The sequence below is a fragment of the Tyto alba genome, unplaced genomic scaffold (genome assembly GCF_018691265.1).
Source record: "Tyto alba isolate M040663 unplaced genomic scaffold, T.alba_DEE_v4.0 Super-Scaffold_26, whole genome shotgun sequence".
In the NCBI taxonomy this organism is placed as follows: Eukaryota; Metazoa; Chordata; class Aves; order Strigiformes; family Tytonidae; genus Tyto; species Tyto alba.
In genome coordinates this window covers 5,841,175-5,856,929 of record NW_024881300.1, presented here as the reverse complement: position 1 = coordinate 5,856,929, position 15,755 = coordinate 5,841,175, and the positions used below count along the sequence as shown (strand labels likewise).

General features: G+C 38.2%; 2 protein-coding genes across 10 annotated transcripts in view; one reads left to right on the top strand and one right to left on the bottom strand.

Moving 5' to 3' along the window:
- The window catches only part of RPGRIP1L (RPGRIP1 like), a 77,551-nt gene extending 69,811 nt beyond the window's left edge, over nt 1-7,740 (bottom strand). For 7 of the 8 annotated variants that reach the window (XR_004407942.2, XR_004407946.2, XM_032998609.2 and 4 more), the window contains exons 1-3: nt 7,661-7,740; nt 3,247-3,338; nt 2,310-2,454 (exon numbers count right to left, since the gene is read on the bottom strand). Coding sequence is in view for 6 of the 8 variants with exons in the window: in XM_032998609.2 (XP_032854500.2) it covers nt 2,310-2,454; nt 3,247-3,331 (230 nt within the window). In the remaining 2 variants the exon portion in view is untranslated. Of the gene's footprint in view, nt 1-2,309; nt 2,455-3,246; nt 3,339-6,213; nt 6,242-7,219; nt 7,379-7,660 lie in introns of all 8 variants that reach the window. The other variant, XM_032998620.2, reaches the window with a different exon arrangement.
- A 51-nt stretch (nt 7,741-7,791) lies between these two features.
- Nucleotides 7,792-15,755, top strand: part of FTO (FTO alpha-ketoglutarate dependent dioxygenase) — a 257,897-nt gene continuing 249,933 nt past the window's right edge. For both annotated transcript variants that reach the window (XM_042797500.1, XM_042797499.1), the window contains exon 1: nt 7,792-7,953. In XM_042797500.1, the coding sequence (XP_042653434.1) occupies nt 7,915-7,953 (39 nt within the window). In that variant the 5' untranslated portion in view covers nt 7,792-7,914. The remainder of the gene's footprint in view (nt 7,954-15,755) is intronic.

The following is a 15,755-nucleotide window of genomic DNA, read 5'->3' as shown; positions in this document are numbered from 1 at the left end:
GATGAAAAAGAATGTGAAAAGTCAGCATAAAAAGCATTTTGTTGAAAGGAACATAATCACTGTGAAGACTTCAGCATAGAACCTGAATAATAAATTTCAGGTTTTGATATAACTATTACTGCCTGTGAAGAACTCTTTGAAGATAATTGAAACCACTGTGCAGCAATCTGCTTTATAGCACTGACAAATAACAGTTTCCTAAGGCTTATCATTTAAGGTTGGTAAAGGGAGGACACATATTTACTCCATATGCTGCTTAAATGTAATTTTTAACGCATGACCTTATATAGGAACCTCTGCATGCTGTTAAGTAAAGTAACAGATTTGGGATGTGGTGGGGCAAACTATAAAAGATACAATTCCACAAAACATTCAACTATTGAAAGAATGCTAATAATATGCAACATGCCAATGATATATTATTTCTAGGATTTGGGGATTTAAATATATATTTCAGTTCTGAAATGGCTAAAATACATAGGTGGAGATATTTAAGAAGGCACTCCAGAAAGAGAGACCTAATAGCTCTCATTACCATACTCAATTTTATACTTGGTAAATGTTACCAACGTGCTTCAGAGAAGGAACGGTTAGCTGAAGAATATAATTACATACAGAGGGTATGGTTTTCATCTACCTTTAAAAGGATACAAATTTTGCTTTTGGCATCTCAAGAGTTGTACCTTTGATTTCCTTTAGTTTTGATAAACATTGGTAAGCTAGAACAAAAGGCAGAGAGGGCACATGGGGGTGATGTAATATACAGGAACAGAAAACATACCCAGCAGCGAATGGAAAAAACTTGGCATATAAAGAAAGAAAAGGTGGCTTTGATGAGAGAGACAAGTTCAAGACTTTACAAAATTGGTCGCACATCTTCAAGACCTGTATCTAGTTTACAGGGAATCTATTTTTGCAGCCCCAGAAACAAAACTGAAAATAAGGACACACTTCATTTGTTTAAAGGGGCTTGTTTTATTTTTGTATACATGTGGACAGAAGCTTCTACTTAAAAGAACAAAAGTGAAACAAAAAAAATCCATAATAACTTTAGGATGTCACAGAACGTTACTTGCCTGTAAGCAAGTTTTTTGTTTATTCCTTTTTTTTCAAGGTACTTCAACTGCAAATTCATTCCAAACTTTTAGTTACAAGGTTTTGGGATGAGGGATGCTGGGAAAGAAATTTAGCTTAAGGAGTTAAGGTTGTTCTCTGGCAACCTAGACAAACACCGTATTTTATATTTTCTGTGCCTTAAAAAACCTAATGCAGTTATTCCAATTTGGACATTCTGTTTAATTTTACCTAAGTGCATGATGAGTGCATTTGGTAAATCATCTGACAGAAACACAGGAAATGTCATTTGGAGTAAGGAAACAATTCATTTGTTCCACCATCTTGTATTTGACAGTAGCCTGACAGACAAGATGGAAGTTACATCATGCTGGTCAATTTGATCCTGACTCACTGAGTACTGAGTCAAAAGGAAAGAATGTTTTGGACTACAGAAAAGTATAAATAGTTCTATCTACAGAGGCAGTATCTTCCGATGCCCTTTCATGAATTGCTTAGGTTCTGATCAGAAGCCAGCTTAGACACAGCAAGATTTTATTAGCTTAAGTACAGAACGATGTGAACCGAGTCACAGTGCTTTTGAATTCATTAGCCTTCTTGGAGTATAGTAACATCATGAACAGTTCTGCTGACTCCAGCACAGCACTAAGGTTAATCAGAAGCCTGAAGTTGCTTGGGTATGTTTGGGTGCACTGGGTACTGTGCGCCCCATGCTACTTGGGACTCCTTCAAAGAAGTTATCTCTTACCCTGAGTAAAGGAGAGTTGATCATAATTATAAAGATATTCTAGGGTTAACTAGATGATAAAAGGCTAGATGCTACTCAACTTCATAGATGAAAGAGTCACCTATGAAGGGGCAGAATCTCTCTGTACAGGCCATTTTGATTCTAGGACAAAATCCATGAAGCATAATTAGGCTTCTATAGCCTCTTCTTCAGTTCCCAAAATACCTGTCATCTTTGTATTCAGAGAGCATAGCTATGAACCCAAGGTGCTGACTCCACAGTGGTGGATAGCATTGTACCTCTCTGCATGGAAATCTAATACTGTCCACAATATCCCACATACCACAGAAAAACAGAAGTCAATACAAAAATGAATTCCAATGAGTGATTTGTGCTACTGCTTTAATAAGTGCTTTGAGAGAAATCTGCATGATTGTTAATTTGGTGATAATGCTTTATAGGGAAAAAATGTTATTGTGAGATAAAATAAAAACATTAAAACCCATACCTTTTAATTTTCTCTTCTTGCTTATTTGCATGCTGTTTGAGTAAGATGTTCTCATCACGTAATCGAAGAAATCGGTCTTCCAGTTCCTCTCGACTGATTCGTGACACACCTTGTCGAGCTTTTACATTCTGTGTAGCTGATGACTCTACCCAAATCAAGACAACTTTAAATTACATTCAATACATTCAACAACATGTAAATCCAAAGTCTAACTAATTTTGAAATACTAAAAGAAAAGATAATGAGAGTTTTCAAGTAATTTGATATTTTACACTTGTATGGTCTATTGATCATTTTTTTTCAGATTTATTGGCATATTATTCACCTCCTCTTTCCTCCCTCTTACAGATAAAAAAAGTAATTAAAATGATACAGCAAACTGATTACCTACTAGACAACACAGAGGAAATAGTTTATCAAGTAACAAGGTACTGTCAAACACACTACTTAAAACAGTAAGATGATCATTAACACAGAAATGCTTTCTAATCTGTTTCAAAGTTAACATACCCTCTTGAAGCTTGAACAGATTAACTCATCATTCTGTAAATTTACTCAGATATAAGACTAAGCCCAGTAGTTCCATTCTAATAGCAGCTGAGTAACGTATCAGAATTGCATAGTACTTTTGGGTCCCATTTTGTTAAATGGGTCTGGTCTTGTCCTCAATTCAGCAAAAAAGTCCTCTTTTCTTCTGGAAGGATGAACATTATAGCTCAGTGAGATTTCCAGTTTTTAGCATCTCACAGCAACTCCCCTCTTATAACAAGGAACATGAACACAGAATGGGTCATAGTATCTTTCAGAATTTAACCCAGATTTTCAATGGTATTTGAACTTAATTTTGTGAGTGGGAATGTCAGAAACATTTTTGAAAGAAACTAAAGAAGCCATTGATCAAAGTCTATAACTGTAATAAATAGCAGCTGGTACAAACCTTGTAATCCTCCAATTCCAGCTAGAGTTAGACCTACATCTCTCACAGGCAGGTCCCCCACTGTTTCATCAGCTGGAACAGACATGGCTTATCTACGGATAGCAAAATTCAAATGAAAGTCTTCTCCATCTGTAACTTAAATGGCAAGACTAGAACGAACAACAATACATCATATAAAATGAAGAAAAAAAGTAGCAACAGACTCACTGAAATGACAGACTCGTACATTGCTTTAAATGCTCCTATCTCAATTGTATCACTCTGATGACAATCTAAACTTTCAAGTTTAATATTATGCCACTTTTAATCTATGCACAAAATAAGTCTTCTTTGTAATGCCACAGCTCCAATCGTATTTAATGTATACAGAACTAGATTTTTAAAGTTCTAGTTCTGTTGTCTTCAGTAATCTTTGGACTAAGGCCATATTTCTAAGTGCATGTGGGAGGGAGACCTCTGGGGGGGTGTGTATTTTTTTAATTGTTTCTTTGTTCATTTTAAGACAGGTCAAAGCTTAAGGCATCAACTGGTAGATGAGTAATGCCATCTTCCACATTCTGAATGGAACTCTTTGAAACAGAGGTGCTGGGGGTTATGAAGTCATTTCAGTGTTGCCTACCATTCTCTTAGTCTTCTTTCAATCACTGTCATAAGAGAAATTACCTTCTAAGATAGAGACTCTCCTATGAATGATTCTCATAAATCTGAACGCATTTCTTTCTTGAGGCAAAAGAAAGCTTAGTTACATGACAAAATGAGATTAGGGAAGTATTAATGTGAGAAAGTGCTATATTTGTTTCAGTGTAATATATGAAGACATTTGTTAACAACTACTGTTTCTCTCTTCTCTTACAGTAAAGAAAATTAGATGTTGACCATAGAGTCCAGTAAGTCTGAAACAGCATGAAAAGATAGACACGAAGTCCTTTGGACAGTCTTTTTTCCCCTGTTGTTATAGTCTCTAGGTGATTTAAATCCTTAGTGAACCCCAAAACATCTAGGAATGCATTAGGAAATTAGCAGTGATGCCCTGCATCAGAGGACAGAAGTGATGCAGTATAATCCACAGACATTCCATGAAGTATCTGTTAATTTTTCATAACCTAAACTGCTGCTAAAGATATGTCTTTCTTTTACCAGTAAAATCTTCTATCATAAACAAGTCTACTTATGGCTTTGTCCAAAAGGAATGAAAAGGATTAATGGAAGTTTAGTTTCCTATAAGGCAATCTCGCTTCCCATCTTTTGCTTTTTTTAATCCCTAAAATTTAGGATAAAGTATTATTTTCAGCTTTCACTGTTTATAACAACCTGAACACATCTTTGTTTTGTGTGGAACAAATGCTTCCTTGCCATGACTGTTGAAATGGCTGCACTGGTCTACACTTGTAGATTAGCAGTAAGGTTCCTGTTTCAACGCTGTCAGTCACAGAAATGGAGAATACTACTTTGGGATGCTGAGGTCCATGGCATGTGGCCATTGTAACCAATGGCACAATTCTAATGACAAATACATATCAACTGGAATCCAGCTCCTCGGTGTTCTCAGCTCTTTTTGTGTTATTCACACAAATCCCTCAAAACTTTTTTGTAATTTGTTAAATTAGTGTTATCTGCAGTCATTGACTTCATGCAGCTCTAGGTTCATTATTGCGGTCAATATTACATGTCACTGTATCAGGATCACTACAGCAACTGAGATTAAAGTCAAAGAGAAACCTTTACTTCTAGATGATCAGTCCAAATTTGGTTCATGATGGTAGCAAGAAGATGAGGCTGCCATTATACATCTTCCTAGAATGTGGTTGTCTTGGTCTCCACAAATCAAAAAATGACAGGGCTTTTAGGCAAATTTCAGAGAGGTCAGGAGCTAAATAATATTTTATCAGCATGATTCCACAACATTTGTGATCTATCAAAATCAATCTTCAACAACTCTACCACAATAATAGGCACAGGCAAGCATTACTGGTTTTCACTATTTGCCACTTGCTAAAGAAACTTTGCTATGGATATCTGCCTGTTAGTTTCAGTGTGAAAGAAGTCCATTCATTTAAAAAACAAAAACAAAACAACACATGCTTGTCCTTCAAATAAACAAACAAACTCCACCCCTGCCAGTAGTAATCCATTAGCGGCTGCAGCAAATACACACAGAAATATTGAAGTTATAAGCAAACAAACATAGAAGGGCTGTACCTGAAAGCCAGTTTTTACTGGCAACATGACATGAAGACAAGTGACAAAATAAAGCTCAATAAATCTAAAGTCCCAAAAACTTAGAAAAGTGAAATTTTCAAAAGTAAAAGGAAGAATCAGTTGTTTCATTTTCATTACAAAGTGATGGAAATTAAGTATTCAGCTTTCTTTTCTGTCACAGGAAAAGTAAACAAACAAACAAACAAAACCAACACAAATGAACTGTTTTTATGAAAAGAGTGCTTTTAGATAGAAATAGTACAACCCTGCCTTCTGCTTTTAGGGAGGCAAAATATAATTACAGACTTAGAATTTATTTGCCTCATTAGTAACATAAGAACTACCTATGTCTTTAATAATCACCAGCAATCATCATTTATGCTTCTTCAGCAAGAGACCTCAACAGCAAATCATGTGTTACATATGTTACAGTTACTTTTTGAATATTACCTATGTGTCAATCACAAATGCTGAAACAAAGTAACTTTCCTTACACTCAACAGTTGCAACATTATTTCTGAAGGCTTATAAAATTTCTCTACCAAGTTCCATATTACTTGTCTGGAAAGCATTTCCAAAGTGATTAAATATGACAAAATTGTACAGAAACACTGCTACAAAAGTGATTGTCCCCAAGAGTCCAACATTTCCTAAGATAAAGCATAATAAAGCAAACAAGGTATAAACTTGTATATGCATCTGGACAGATCCACGTGCCATGCTGAACTTCAACAACTTAAAACGGTTTTTATTTCCAAGAGAGGTTACCCTACAGTCACTTTAGCACTTCTTGTTCCTAAAAAATAAGAAAAAAAGAACTTCACTTACAAAGAAAGGGAAGTTTTCCATGTCTGTGGGATTAATTTATAATAATTTCGAGTTTGGTATAAGCAGGAATTTTAGATATATTTACTGAAGTTAATGAAACTGTAGCTTTCTTATACACTGCACTACTCACAAAACTGGTGCTATCACCACTTGTATCTGACACATTACTATAAAAAACTTCATACAAGTTTGCAGTGTTATGCAAGACCAGATAGTAATAAGCATGAATACTTAAGTATCAAAGCTTATGTTTTAGGTCAAAATTCTTACATAAATCTCAGAAGCACACTGTTCTCCCAACATCATTCAAACGTAGCATGTAGCAAAACTGAGGAGGGATTACTTAAATTTCCAAAAGTTCTCAGGCAGCGGGGCTAGAAAGGAGTTTCTAGTAAAATCTTAAAAGTTACAACACTTAATTGTTAAAACATGGATTGAGAATTTTGTGAGTCTTGGCTGTGGCCAGGACGATGCTTTCCTTACAAAATCCTACCTCATCTCTCTGGTAGATAGGAAATAAAATAAAATAAAATAAATAAATAAAAAAAAAAGGCAGACCACCCACCTATCTTAGCCTATCACAAAGTATTTCCAGCCTACATTCTTCCTCTATTGATTCTTTAAAGACAAACGTTTGCACTCTACTGGGCTTGTCTTCTAAAATAATCTCATTTATTATTTGGTAGGAGTATACATATATATCATCTTTCAAACATTATCTGTTGCAGTGTTGTGAGTTTTAGGAGGCGGAAAGGAAAAAAGGAGAGAAAGTATGGAAGATATTAAGAAATGAGATCATAACATCCTGCTGTAGTCTGAGGGAGGAAACACCTCTCAGACCTCTAAATCCTAGTGCAACATAGAAAAACCAAAACAACCGTGTCTTGCCTTCAACATATTTTACAAGTGTTTTCCAAATTTTTCTTCAGCCCTGACAATAACTCACTGAAGGGGGCAGGGAGAAAAGGTAGCGCTTGCCTCCTGAAGGAACGCCTACACTTGCCGCGTTTTCCCGCCCTCGGGCACAGAAACACAGCTCCCGCCTGAGCCCAGCACGTTTTTGCACACGTAACGGAGGTCACAGCTGAGGCGGGCTGCAGGGCTACTTTAAAACAAACAAATAATAAAAAAAAAAAAATGGTGAGGCAGCCTGCCTTTCCCCCCAGGCACTAAGCTGCAAGCGAGGTAGCCCCGCAGGTCTGAAGCATCCTCCTCGGGAGCGCGGCCCCGGGCCGGGCTCCCGCTCAGCGCCGGCTCCGCCAGCCCCGCTCCGCGGCCGCTTCGGATCCCCGGGCTAGGGGCACCCCTGCATCCCCCTCAGCGGCTCTGGCATCGCTGTCCTCCCCCCGCCGTGCCCCCGAGGAGGAAAAGCTCCCCCCGTACTCACAGCGCCCTGCCAGCCCTACGACTCCTCTCCGCGTCCCGTTAGCAACTGCTGCCGTTGCTACCCAAGCCCTTCCACTTCCGGGGGTCGCGGCGCCCCGCTGCCTGCTGGGAGTCGTAGTTCAGCGAGGGGCCTCGCACCGCCTGCGCGCGGCCCGCGGGACTACCGCTGGCTTCCGCGCCCCGCGGTGCCTGCCGGGGGGTGTAGGCGCCGGGGGTCGGCGGGAGCTGCTCGGAGCGGCTGGCGGAGGCGGCACCATGAAGAGGAGAGCAGGGGAGCGGGAGAAAGAACTGAAGGTATCTGCTCTTTGCTTCCTGCTCCCCCCGGAGAGCCTGCCCGGGGCCAGCCCTCCTCCCGCGCCGGCAGCCGCCGCGCTGGAGCGGGAGCCGCGGGTGAGGGGACGGCGGCGGGGCCGCCGGGAAGCGTGTGGTGAGGGGGAAAAAGCCCGAGCACGGCGGCCGGGGGCAGGAGCGCTGCTGCGTCCCCGCGGCGGCGGCGAGACCCCGGCGGCAGCGGCCCCGGCGGGGGGGGGGGGGGGGCCGGGCCGCCCGGCTTGGCCGCCGCCGCCGCGGGGGCCGGTCCCGCCGGCGGGAGGGGCGCCGGGGCTGCGGGAGCCCCGCTGGGCTGAGGCCGGTCGGTCTGTCTGTCCGCCCGCCCGGGGCCGGGCTGGCTTAGCACTCGTGCTCTTGTTAACTTGGAAATGTTATCTTCCCCTCTGCCGTGTAAGGGGGGGATCCTCGTACGGCAATAATAACGATGTTTACCATCAGGGCAAGATGTTTCAATTTTAAAGGGAGTTCTACGGTATTCTACGAGAAAAATTATACAGGTAGACGTATGTTTGGTTTTGTCACGACATTCTCAGTGAGATGATGCATAATGTAACTGCACTTTTATTTCCAAATTTCAAAGTACCCTTACTCTACACCAAGTCTAACCTAAATAAACATTTTAAAGTCTCGCATAGCACACTAGCTTTACAATGTTTTGTCTTGATGATGTATTTAGATGCGATGCTGTTACATTGAAGGTGTAATTGCACTGTGTAAGTAAACAGCATTGCTGAATGCTTTGCTCTTTCAGGTGCCTTTGAAGGGCTTGTTTTTACCACATTGTACAATACTTGACTGAAACTCTTGATGGTTGTTGTACCTCTGCTGATTTTGTTTACAAAATAGCACAGAGAAACAGTAAGTTACTTGTTTGAAATAATAATGCTGACTTTAGTCATGTTAGTGAAAGGGAGGCTAATTACACTATACATTTAGAAAATGCTTTCTAAGATGGTAATCTGGTTCACCTGTCTTTGCATATAGATTTGCTGGTTTTGGTATTGCTATTAGTTCACTATTTAACAATTAAAGTTATTTCAGTATAGGGGCAGGGAAAAGGTCTGACCCAAGTTTGCAACGAAATATCTTAATAGGAAAATAACTTTGAAGCCTGTTTGCAGTAGTAAGATCCTTAACAACTCTTTAAGGACAACCTGGTCATTTCGTAATTAATATTTCTGCTGTCCCTCATTGCTGAAGGACAGTAGTGTTTTGATTGTGTTCTGCTCTTTCTAGGTATGTGGAAACACATGCACGCGTAAGCTGTCCCATCCAATCCAATGTAATTACATTGCAGGGAAAAAAAACAACCCATGCCTTTTTTTTTTTAACCTATACATTTATGCAATCCATTCAAGGGCTTTTGTCTTTGCAATATATCCCAAACATATTTGGTAATCATATGCATTAGGAGAATAATTGCCACTGATAAGATAATCATTCAAGGATATGTGTGAGGGAGTGAGAGGATAGAAATCTGAACTACACTGCTGAAGGTTGTGGGAGGACAAGGCACTTGACGTATCAGAGGAGCAATGTATAAGAAGGACTCAAGGGGGCTAGTGTGAAAGAGTACTGCCTTAGACACATGTTGTAGGTGCAGAAACAGAGAAGGATGAAAATTATAAAAGATCCCTATAGACAGTTTAAAGTTGTGAATACTTATAGGATGCCTTAGGGAGATGTTGTAAGTTGGGTACTACCTGAGAGAAGCTTTGGGTATATTGGAAGTGAAACAAAAGGAGCCTGTAGAACATCTTGGAATAAACGATGCCAAAGGAGAAGGCAGCAATGGGAAGGGGAGGGCTTATACAAGATTAAATGTATGCTTTCTTTTCATAGGAGCATCCTCATATTGGTATTATTTCATAAAATTTAGAAATGTAATCTTGGGGCTCCTGGCACTATGCAAATTCACCCTTCAGTCTCTAGGTTTAACCATTGTTTGCTTATGTTGATCACCTAAGAAATGCTGAAGGCAAAGGAACTGTGTATTTATTGTAGTAGTCCTGCCAAGACTTCCATTTAGGTCCTGATCAAAATATTTCATAGCAAACCAAATATTAGTGAGGTTAACCCGACCTCTTCTGGAGAGTAAGATTTATGAGGCCTACTAATGAGAGGGAAGTGGTTTGATAGAGAAGCTGGTTTGGATTATATATCTCCTGGCAATGTCTTTGTTCTGGAGAAGTAAATCCTGAATAAAATTTCTTGTTTTGCTACAATTGTGTACAGTTAAATGCTATCTGTCAGAAGTCCAGTGATTGGCTTTTGCTTTGTAATTACGTAGTAGGTTTCTTACATGTCATAAGCTGTTCTCTCTCTGTCAAATTTTCATGTGTACAGCAAGTTTTGATTTATGCTGTTATAAAAGAACATTTCTGTTCCAAGTACATGTGGTAGAAATTCTTTAGAGTGCAGTACTGTCACACAGCAATTTCTACTTTGCAGATCACTCAACGGGATTGAGTAAGATTGAGTGTGTAGCAGAAATGGAGCTGTTTATGCTAGTATTTGCTGTTCCAAGCCCAAGAGGAGGAGGACACAAATTCATTCCTGGGAAGAGGGTCTGAAGAAAGTTGGGAAACAATAGCCAGAAGTTAATTACTCAGCTGTCTTAAACACCATGTTGGGGATGCTAGTGTCCTGTGGAATATTTCTCTAGTCTTAAGTGGACAGCAAAACATAATTATTCCGAAGTTTCTAAAGACACCTTTGGAGATGTTGCATGCCATCAGCTTCTCTGGTCTTCCCAATAGCAAATACTATTTCTGTGCATAAAACCAGAGCTGCTGGAGTAGATGTTGCTCTGTAGCTGGAAAGACTTTTTAATGTAACAGTCCATTGGGCATGTATTTTGTTTGTTTGAGTGTGTTTTAATTAGCAAAGTTTATAGCTATTTTGAATCTTTGTTTCTTCATGCTGTTGGTCAGAGTTTTGGTCAGCTTGCAGTAAGCTTTCTTTTTCTGGGTGAAGAAAAGGTACCTCATAAAGTAAAACTAAATATAAACCTCATATTTGGTAGTGTACTTAGACTATTTTCTCCTTTTACATTTGGAAAGAAAGCGGTTTTGCTTTTTCAATGTTAATTATCTTGATTAATATTCAGAGGTTAGTTTAAAAAGTTAATCTTTAATGTAAGCCTGTTCTCAAACTTACTTAGTGGAATTGTTTTTGTTTTTTTTTTTTTTCAAGTAAGTTTCAGTGTGACAGATGCTAAGTCCTAGAAACTACCTTTATATGCTTTCTCTGGACACTCTTTGCATCTTAAGACCCTGTGACATTACTGTGTGAAAGATAAGATGCTGAGATAGTCTAGAGTAGTATTTTCTTTTACTTTAAAAGGATTACATTGATGGGTCTTTGGAATAGACAGCTAAGCCCCGTTCACAATTACCTTATGTAGCTGTTTATGCTAATTCACATTACTGTGAAACCAGAACCGACTACAGAGAATGTATTCCACAGACATTACTGTTATGTTTGTACAGCTCCCAGCACAGCTGGGACCCCAATCCAATAAAGTCATTGCTATACAAATAATAAATGCATCAATATGCACATATCTGAATATTCACAAGGGCTTTTACAAAGATATTCATGCACAATTTCACATTTGTGGGACATGTTAGACAAAGTGGCAAGGAAATATAAAGATTTAAATAACACCAAGCTTTGCATGTATTTTATTTACAAGGAGGAAAAGGGAATATACGGTGTTTTGGCTGAGATTTCAATAAAAAAGTCTTATTTCTTGCATTTTCCTCATTTTTGCTGGCTGGAAAACAATATATATTTACAAGATGAAATAGGTGACTTCAACATATTAATACTCGGGGAAAATAGGCAAATATTCTCAGAGCACTTAAGATCAGGGTCATGATTTTAGGATTAATGCTGAAAAATGGCACCCATAGCATGCAATGAAGTATATGAACTTTAACATTGTCTTATCGTAGTTTGTTCAAATATTATGTTCATTTCTTGTTTCCTGGTATTGTTTTGCCTCTTAAGATATAAAAACGTACTACGTTTTCTAATTGAAAGAATAACTGTATTCTTTTAGAAGCTGTATTTAGAAAAATTAATGAAAAAGTTTAGATGCAGTTAAATAAGCTTCTTGTCATGTCATATTTCTGCTTAGGTAAATGGTGTGCAGGTTTTAGCAGAATCAGCAGCCAATATGCCAGTAGCAATTTTTGTGGTAATCACGTTATTGGCCCTTCCCATTATTAATGAGGCAATAATTAAGAAATAGTGTTGATAGTCACATAACACATGATTTGTATATTGGAAATGGTCAGGTAGAAGCCTTGCATATGCAGAATAAAATACAAGAAAGAATGAGTGGCAAATGTTCCTTGCTTTTAAATTCATCACATTCCTGCTGCTTAAATTGCCTCAGCTGCTAATGCTGGAACCATTACAGTAATGGACTTGGCAAATGAAGGAGAACCAAGACATACACACTTTATTACTGGAGGGGTAATTTTCTCTTCATCTGTAATAGCAGCAGTGCCTAGTATTGATCAGACCATCAAGATACTAATCCTCTGTAAAATTACTTGTTATAACTGAAAATGTGTTAATCCAAATCAGTCTGTGTCCTGACTTTCTACTTACTATTGAATACAGACTATTAGATGGTTTATTTTTTGTGATTTAAAGCCTTTATATTGATAATAGTAGGAGCTTCCTTTGCAAGAGCGTGTACTTAATCTTAGCTATGGCCCAGGGTTGTCTTTTTGTTTTAACTAGAACATCACCCATTTAATTAAGAAGTGCGTGTCTATCTTGCTGCTCTGAATTATATTGCTACTTTAGGCCCTGCAGATTTATTAAACATGTTGTTTTACATTCAATCTCTAGTTTTTGCTGTAAATAAGAACAGATCTATGCTTCACATATTCAAACCTTCTAAGATCTTGGCGATAAGGATGTGAGGAGCACGGGTCCTGAAAACACTGATGGATGTTTTGCTGATTGGGGCCTGTAAGGCTATTGTCTATGAGAGTGATGTAAGAGAAGGCAAATGTCAGAAGTCTGAAGGTCTTCAGTTTACTTTGATCCTTGTGATCAACTACACAAGACAGTGGTATGAGAGCTGTGCATATTCCGTATCCAAAGATACACTTTTGGGAAGGCTTTTTCTGTTTCTTTTTTTTTCTTTTCCTTTTTCTTTCCCTCTGCTTTATCTGTTTTTTCATAGTCTTGTATGTTAAGATTGTAAGCTCATGACTGTTACTTGTATAGCCTCTAGCCAACTGAAGTTTTGGCTTGGTTGCATGCCATGGGTATAATAGCTGTTACAGGTACACAGTGCCTTGTAGGACATGGCTGCACAAAATGGTTCTATTAACCCTGACCTTTCATTAGACCTATTGATATGGTCTCCTACCACCTGATAGCCGTTGGTATCTTGCCAGTTTATGGTGGTCAAAAACAGTCCTAGAAGTGGGACAAGATGCAGAACTGGTTGCTTATTTTAAAGAATCTGCTAATGTTCCATACATTTTAGGAAATTGTTATTGTTGTTGTTGTTATAGTGTCAATTGGATTTTTGCTCTGGCAAAACAAACAGCAAGTGCATTTACCTAATTGTCTCTCTGTTTTCTTTTGTCATAATTTAACTGATTCAACTTTGATCATTTAGAGATACTTCACATTTCCTAAAAGGTATTGGAGTTCCAATACTTTTACAGGGATTTTGATTTCTTCTCTGCCTCAGAACACTACATTTTTTTTTTCCTCCCTTCTAATAAACAGTATGAACAGAGCATATGTTACTTGCTTAATTGCAGTTTCCCTCTTGAAGAGTCTCTTTACTGTAATTTTCAAGATGGCAGACTAGAAACGTGTACAGCAAAGCATCTTGTGTGATGATGTGGAGGAGTTTACTTATTCAGCTGAAAGCTATGCTGCCAAATATAAGATGAACTGTAAAGTTTTCTGTTGTCATAGTAGATTTGCAACTAGACTGTTATTAAACAGAGTATGTTCTCAAACAGCAACACTGACACAAAGAAAACAGTAATTTACAAATGAAGTGTTAGATGTGCGGTGTCTAAAACTGTGATGATAGTCATTTACATTCTTTTGAAATACTTGTGGCATTCAGGAAAATTAAATTTACCCCCAAGAAAACCTGAGGGAAAGTATGTGGTGGAAATCCTTCCTGTTTTCTGTAGAAAATAAAATTTCATGTGGATTGAATTTTTGATTTTGAATGAACATCTTGTTGAAGAGAAATCTTTTGGAAGTTGCTAGCAGGTGATTCAATTTCAGAAAGCCAGGTAGTCTCAGGTGTAGGTTACTCACCTGATTCTGATTCTGAATTTAGCTTATAATCTTAGAAGTTTCAGATGGAAATAGGCATTTTTGAAATGTAGTGGTAGTGAAATGTCCCTGCTGGAAGTGCAGTACTGGTCCTACTTTAACTTTGTTTTTAATAGATTTGGAAAATACTTAATGAATAATTATTATACTTTTCCCTTTTGCAGCAGGTAGGATTCAGTTTCATCTGACAGGTTAGTAAAAACTAGATCAAACCTATGCAGCCTTCACCTGAAGCAGGAGTGGGCTCTCATACTTTTAATAATTAACCAATTTCTTAAATTATTTAATTAACCTTTAATGACCAAGAGCATCCAAAATATCAGATGATCCTCTTCCCTTCAGTTGAGACTAAAAAGCACTATAGTGTATTACTGTATTCTATTAACTTCACTAGTGAAGTGCAAAACATAGGTTATGAATATTTATTGACATTTAAAGTGTGGGACAGATTAAACATATCTTTGAAGCCTTCTGGATAGGAAATGATGGTGGTGTAATTTCAAAACACTTATTTTTTAGCTACTGGAGTCTTACTGTGGGAGAAAACTACCTTATTTAGCTTAACTGTTTTTTTGCCTTTGTACACGTGCTACACCACTTTCTGAAAGAATTACATCTTTATCTTCTAGAACTTGTTCAGTTTCATTTTGCCCTTTTATCTGCTGTTCATCCCACCATTTTTATTTAAGACTGTAAAGTTACTTTAGTGTAACTGGAATTGTCACCTTTGCCCTCAGCTAGTCAAATAGTTTACCTTGAGGGAAGCATTTATCTCCCACTTTCATTATTATTATTTTCGTAGCTGTAAAGATATATATTTTATGTCTCCAGAAGGCTGTAACAGTGAAACGAGGTATTGATCTGCTGTATTTGGCAATTTCTTTCCACCTTGCCATCGATATCATGTCAGCCTCTGTCTGTACTGTGGTTGACCTCACAAATAGCTCTTTATGTTCCCATTGGATTCAAATGATATACTATGCTCAAAACTAAATCAATGAATGATTATAAAGTTTTTAGTATTATTTCATAACCCCCAGGCAACTGATACTTCATGTGGTGAATACTTGAAAAGGTCCTGATTAAAATATATTGCTGATTCTGTTCTAAGGTTTAAAATTGTATTGAAATCAAACATCCCATAATACTGAATTCAGGGTTGTATTTGTGTACTTCTGTACAGATTCTAAAATTACAGAAATTTTTGCCCGTAATTCACTGGAGAGACTCCAGTCTATAATGGCAAAATACCTTACTTAAAGTAAAACCTCCCACTTCTGCATGCTGTGTTCTCTGTTTTGAGTGCAGAAATTTCATGCACTGGATCCTGCCAGTGAAAGAACATGAATATTACTCTGTATGTGCTTTTTGAGTTAAAAATTAAGGTAAGGATCAGCTAAGGTTTTCATCTCCAAAAAGGGTACAGCAGG